The sequence below is a fragment of the Myotis davidii genome, unplaced genomic scaffold (assembly GCF_000327345.1).
Source record: "Myotis davidii unplaced genomic scaffold, ASM32734v1 scaffold93, whole genome shotgun sequence".
Lineage (NCBI taxonomy): Eukaryota > Metazoa > Chordata > Mammalia > Chiroptera > Vespertilionidae > Myotis > Myotis davidii.
In genome coordinates this window covers 1575102-1581800 of record NW_006292095.1, presented here as the reverse complement: position 1 = coordinate 1581800, position 6699 = coordinate 1575102, and the positions used below count along the sequence as shown (strand labels likewise).

The following is a 6699-nucleotide window of genomic DNA, read 5'->3' as shown; positions in this document are numbered from 1 at the left end:
TGCCCACACGGCTGGGGCAGGCCAGAGACTGGCAGTATTGCTACAACCCAAGTTAAAGGTAGGATTCATGAGGAGGGGAGACAAACAGTATGAAAATATAATACTGGCAAACTATTCCCCTGCTTCTTTGGTACTCTCCAAAAATTCTCTGATCAAAAAAGCTAGGAAGCGCACATCATTAAAAAATTACAGTTTTAAGTATGTACAGAAGCAATTATGATATATTACATAATCAATACACAGTATATGAACAAACTTCAGTGAAAGCACTTGGGAACTCCTGTTCCAGTATTATTCAATATCACTTCAACATCCGCACACCACCCAAATGGGTATCATACATCTTTCAGTTATCTTACAGTATGTTAAATGGGAACAATAGCATTTTCCAATCTACACTTTCCTTTTAAAAGGTTCTCAAAATTTGCCACTGAAATCACTATGTACAAAGATCTGTTGAATATTGAATTCTAGGCAATTCTCTCCACTCCCATTTTGGATATATTTGCAATAATGCTACCTATTCTATGTATACAATATGTATTTAATATATAAGTAACTGCACCATGTTATGTCACCACGATACCAGTTTAATGCACATGATATGTACAGTAGTTAAGTTAGCTCTGGAGGATGACTACCACCTAGGTGAACTGTGGTCTGGAACCATCTGCAGGGCATGGAGGCAGCCCGTGCGTGGGCAGGACGCGTGTGCGTGTGAGAAATGCAGGCACACGCCTCCCACACATCCCCATGCCAGAACCTCTCTCGCTGGCTGGCTGGAAGAAGACAAATTACACATATGGAAGGATCCCGTACACAAGGAGAGCCATGACAGCAGCACTGAACAGCCCAGCCACGGGGACAGTCACAAACCAGGCCACGAAGATGTTCCGGAAGAGGTGCCAGTCCACGGCCTTCCGGGAGCGGATCCAGCCCACAGCCACCACGGAGCCCACCTGAGAGCAGAAATATTTTAAAGTTAAAAGAGCCCACAAACTCAACCAATATAAACTGGCTAATCTCAAATAAATCACATTATAAAATTACCTGCTCTTTTCCCTAATTTTGCTAAAAGCTTCTAAACTGGTTTAGATTTTAGGTACAATTGTCTATGCTTCTGTACCTTATAAACTATGAATGCCCCTGTTTTAAATATTCCCCACGTAGGCTATGGCTTACTACAGTACGTAAACTGGCTTTAATTACATAATGAAGTGGCAATGACGTATCTTTCTCTTTGAAAAACAGCATCATAAAATGTTGGAGCTGGAGAAGACCTTTGAGAGTATGAGATCACGCCGAGCCCTGCGGGGGTCAGGGGCGCCAGGAGATACCACAGATCACGGCAGACTAAGGACTGGAAGTCAGGCCTCTGACATTAAGCTGGTTTCTTCCATTATCTCAAACTGCCTTGCAGTCCTTGCACTTTAGCTAATTTAAAAAAATAAAATAAACGGAGCATATTGGATCTAATGTCAATCACGCATCACAGAGGCATGACAGAGATCCGTGGAAATTAGAATATCAATACTGATTCAAATATTTTTCTAAATACTTGCAGTTCATTTTATGGTTTGCTGAAAGTCTAAAATGGAAAAAGAAAAAAAAGACACTTCAAGTATCCTAAAAATCCTAGGAAAGTACATTCCCTTTACCGTCTCACACCTCCCTCAGGCTCTGGGGAGGCTCAGAGAGTTTAACTTGTTAGGTGGCTCTTGAAGATCTCCATAAAACAGGCTTATCTGCTGACCCTCCAATACTTCAGAATCAGCAGTGGCCAGTGAGATTCAAGTAGCGAAAAATACAATCTAACACTTTAAATTGTTTATGGAAGCCAAGCAGAACGCCAGAAACAGTAGCATACTTAAAGGCAGTTATTTAATGTGACATTTTGTCAACTTAAGCCATCAAATCCACAAACACTATCTCCTGAGATTAAATTCTTGTTACTCACTGTGTCCCCGGAGTGTGTGCACCCCAGCTGTTCTGGATTACCTCCATGGCAAGGACACAGTCAAGTTTCTATTTTATCTGTGCCCTCTTCCTTTTTTAGAACACGTATTTTTAAGCATAAAGGTAATGAAATAATTTTAGAGCAAGTGTATGTAATAGGAGGGATGGACAATTACTGAGAACCCAACTACTGTTATATTTATATATTCTTTTCTAGTATTTTTATAAATATACCTTTTTAGGTAAACAATAGGGTAGTTACTATTTTTCTTTAAAAAAATTAACATTATATGCTAAGCATTTTCCCTTTGTACTCACAGCCTTTATGATTATCATGCAAAATGGTACATACTTTAGGTGGATGTACCTTAATTTATTTAACCATTTCCAATTTGCTTCAAATTTTTCCCTATCAGGAAACAGTTCCATGATTAACATATTAACTCATACAGCTTATGTTTAGGCTTTAAAAAATAATATTGCCTGAAATAGATTATTCATTAAAGGGGACATTTATAAAACACCTTGAAATAATCTGAAACTTAGAGAAAAGCTGCAAGAACTCCCAAACACCCTTGACCAAAATCCACCAATTTTTAACGTTTTGCCGTAATTTACAAAGAAACATTTTCATACCATTAAAATATCCTGCTCCTCGTCAACCCCCCTCTTCCCTTCTGCTAAAGATTTAGCAATCTGATCTTTAATATGATGGCTGCAAAACGGTGATTTACCAAGGCCTTCCCATGTCTCCTACTACATGCTAGGACCTCAGTACCTACTGCCAAAGTATTATAAACAGATGTGAATATGCAAGGTCATCCATAACCTGTGACCTTCACACCACAACAATCCTGTAAATTGTTCTTTTTTGCTAATCAATCAATAAAAACAAGTACTACTGTTGCTATAATTTATGTCTTTGATTATGACTAAGGCTGAACTTTATCCAATTTTACTCCCTCTAGTCTTTACAGATAAAAATTGTCTCTGTGTATTTTGCCCTTTTACATAATGGAATCTAAATGTAAATGTGTCCCTTATTTATTTATGTGAAAATATTAATACAAATATTTTCCCAAGTTTCTAATTTTATGCAATAACAATTTATGTGAAAATATTAATACAAATATTTTCCCAACCCAAGTTTCTAATTTTATGCAATAACAAGACAAGCAATAACAACTCTTGGAGAGTTGTGGAGAAAAGGGAACCCTCACTCACTGCTGGTGGGGATGTAGACTGGGTAAGCAGACTGGCGATTCCTCAAAAAATTAAGAATAGAGCTACCATACGACCCAGCAATCCTTCTGGGTATCTACCCCCAAACTGGAAAACATGTATTTGCAAAGATCTATGCACCCCTATGTTCATTGCAGCATTATTCACAGTGGCCAAGACATGGAAACAACCCAAGTGCCCTGTGATAGAGGACTGGATAGAGAAGATGTGGTACATACACACAGTGGAATATTACTCAGCCACAAGAAAAGATGAAATACTGCCATTTGTAATAACATAGATGGACCTTGAGAATATTAAGCTAAGTGAAATAAATAAGTCAGAAAAAGTTAAGAACCATATGATTTCACTCATATGTCGGATATAAAATTGAAACTCGTGAACACAAACAGCAGTGCGGTGGCTGCCAGAGGGAAGGGGAGGAGGAACACAAATACATGGTGACGGGAGAAAATCTGATGTTGGGTGATAGGCTTATAGTGCAAGGTACAAATCCTGAAACATAGAAACCCACCCCTGACACCTATATGATCATGTTGACCAATGTCACCCCAATATATTTAATAAGAAAAGGGGAAAAAAGAGAAAAATTTTAAATTCTTCAACTATGAAAAAAAATAATTTCAGGCAATAAAATGTGCTGCACTTTTTTCTGCAATTTATCGTTAGCTTGAATATTTGATACATATTTAATTCTTGTATTCTAAATTCTCTAAAACAAAGTCATATTTTATTCTAAATTTTAAAATATTTAAAAATATTATTTAAGTCATCAGATATATGTTCATATATTTTGAGAGATGTGGGTCTAATTTTGTTTTTCTAGATTGATAGCCAGCTGTCTAACATCCTTTATTGGTTAAATTTTCCCTTCCTCAAACTATATGCTCGTATATAACAGGCTCTCTCTCTTGCCTATCGATTGTTTGTAGATAAGTATCTAAGTATTTTTATTATTGTGCTAAAATATGTATAACATAAAATTTATCATTTTAACCATTTAAAAAATATATATGTTTTTACTGATTTCAGAGAGGAAGGGAGAGGGAGAGAGAGATAGAAACATCAATGATGAGAGAGAATCATTGATCAGCTGCTTCCTGCACACCCTCTACTGGGGATTGAGCCAGCAACCCGGGCATGTGCCCTGACTGGGACCTCCTGGTTAATAGGTCTATGCTCAACCATTAAGCCACACCAATTGGGCCATTTTTAACCATTTTTAAGTGTACAATTTAGTGACATAAAGTACATTCACATTGTTTTGCAACCATTATCACCATTCATCTCTAGAACTTTTTCATCATTCCAAACTCTGTCCCCATTAGCACAATTCCCCAGCCCCATCACTTCCATCTACTTTTAACTCTTACTTCCTTATAATAAACTTTCTACCTGGCAAGGTCAGTCCCTCCTTATCACTTTTCTTTTTAAATCATTTTATGTCCTTGCTAATTTAATCTACCAAATGAACTTTAGATTCACTTTGTAAAGTTATAAGAAAAAGTTGGTTGGGGTTGTATTTGAGAACTGACATCTTTACAAAATCTAGTTTTCCCATCCAATAGCAAAGTGTATCTCCTACATAGGGTTCTTTCCTGTGTTCTAGCTTCCCTCTGAGGAAGCTGAGTGTGTTTCCAGCTTGCGGCCATCATCGGGCACTAACAGCAATAGAATTATTGAGAAGTGGGGGAACCAGGGAGCAAGAATTAGAAAATTAGATTAGAATTTAAAATCAGTAGTGTTTCTTATAAGTAGTTCCAAATCCAACGGCTAGTTGAGTAATCATCAATAGAGATGAACAATGTGGGTAATTCACACAAAAAGGATAATCCCAAACCACGCCAATATGGATTAAAACATTTGGAAAACGCCTCTGAATTCCTATAAAGGCACCCACAAAGGACTGTCTGCATTAAATACTGGGACACTTAGAAGAAACATGAATAAATGAAATCTACCCAGGTAAATCACAAAAGCTCATTTTACACAATAGTTTCCATATTTTTTCCTGCCAAGTTCCCCCCTTTTGCCCACTTTTTAATGGAGGTGGCTCTACGCAAGAAACCTAACAAGTAGCTGGGAGAGGAAGCAGAGAGCTGGACAAACTAAACACAGGGTCTAATTATTCCGGGAAACCTGATGGGATTGTTACTGTTTTATGTGGATGTCAACACCCTTTGAGTATTTCCAGATTCACAGCTTCGCTCACATAGGGCCTCATTCTTAATGCCATCCCACGTCTATCATATTTCATCCCACATTGGCCATTTGGGGACTTGTAAGCAGAAAAACACATGGTGTAACGGAGTAAGAGTTAGGCGGCTGGCAGGCAACTGTGACCTCTTCTTAGCACCTCTATGTGGACGGCCCGGAGCCTCTCTGTCCACACCACTGAGGTTCCCGAGAGCCAGGACTCTGCCTCAGCTTCTGCAGTACCGTGATCTAGGCTTTGTCCACAGTCCATGATCAGTGACACTGGACAAACGGACGAGCATCCAGTGGAGCTCTGTCTGCCTAGTTCAGTGATGGCGAACCTATGACACACGTGTCAGAGGTGACACGGGAACTCATTTTTTCGGTTGATTTTTCTTTGTTAAATGGCATTTAAATATATAAAATAAATATCAAAAATATAAGTCTTTGTTTTACTATGGTTGCAAATATCAAAAAATTTCTATATGTGACACGGCACCAGAGTTAAGTTAGGGTTTTTCAAAATGCTGACACGCTGAGCTCAAAAGGTTCGCCATCACTGGCCTAGTTGCTAGAGGGCATCTTTGTGGTCCCATGTTAAGGAGACTTGTTTTAAGTGCCAACAAGCTATTCTAACACTAACCAACAGCTCTAAGGAAACAATACCTCGCATGTGAATTGTACAGCTATTCATTCACATACACATTTATTCACTAATGTCCTGCACAGCTGGATATAAATCCCTTAGTAGCACTTCCTTATTATTGTATAGCTATAAATATTCACTGTGAAGCTGTGAAATGTCTTAATGACATTTAAGAATATGGTTTTTATAGGCATTGTATACTTTTCATCTATTTCACACATGTATGAAAGAATTGTGTGAAATTAGCAAAGTTAGTAGTCTCACTGTATATACATCAGCATAGGTTAGCTCACCGATCGAGCGGCAAGTAACAGTAACAACCTAGAAAAACCAAACCTGTGTGTCGTTTTCCAGAGATCTTTCAACTGGTGTGCAAAAAGGCGGCCTTCACTAGGCTAGCTCAAGCGCAGGGTTAATCATTAAAAAGACCGCGTAATGTTTATTTCCAAGTAGCTCAAAGACTATTTATGCCTCCAGAAAAGTTCAAACCTTCCTTCCTAGGGAAGGAATATATTTAGTAACATCATTTCCTCTAGGCCCCCACACAGCAGGGAGCTGACATTGAGGTTAGAGTGAGGGGAAGATGATCCCTTTTCATTCCATGTAGTATTGTTTGACATATTTCAGTGAGCATATGCTCTTTTGTAATTTTTAAATAA

At 38.2% G+C, this 6699-nt stretch overlaps 1 protein-coding gene across 6 annotated transcripts in view; it reads right to left on the bottom strand.

The window, feature by feature from the left end:
* Positions 1-46: 46 nt before the first annotated feature.
* The window catches only part of SLC20A2 (solute carrier family 20 (phosphate transporter), member 2), a 93060-nt gene continuing 86407 nt past the window's right edge, over positions 47-6699 (bottom strand). For all 6 annotated transcript variants that reach the window (XM_006765519.2, XM_006765518.2, XM_006765520.2 and 3 more), the window contains one exon: positions 47-959. In XM_006765519.2, coding sequence (XP_006765582.1) covers positions 795-959 — 165 coding nt within the window. In that variant the 3' untranslated portion in view covers positions 47-794. The remainder of the gene's footprint in view (positions 960-6699) is intronic.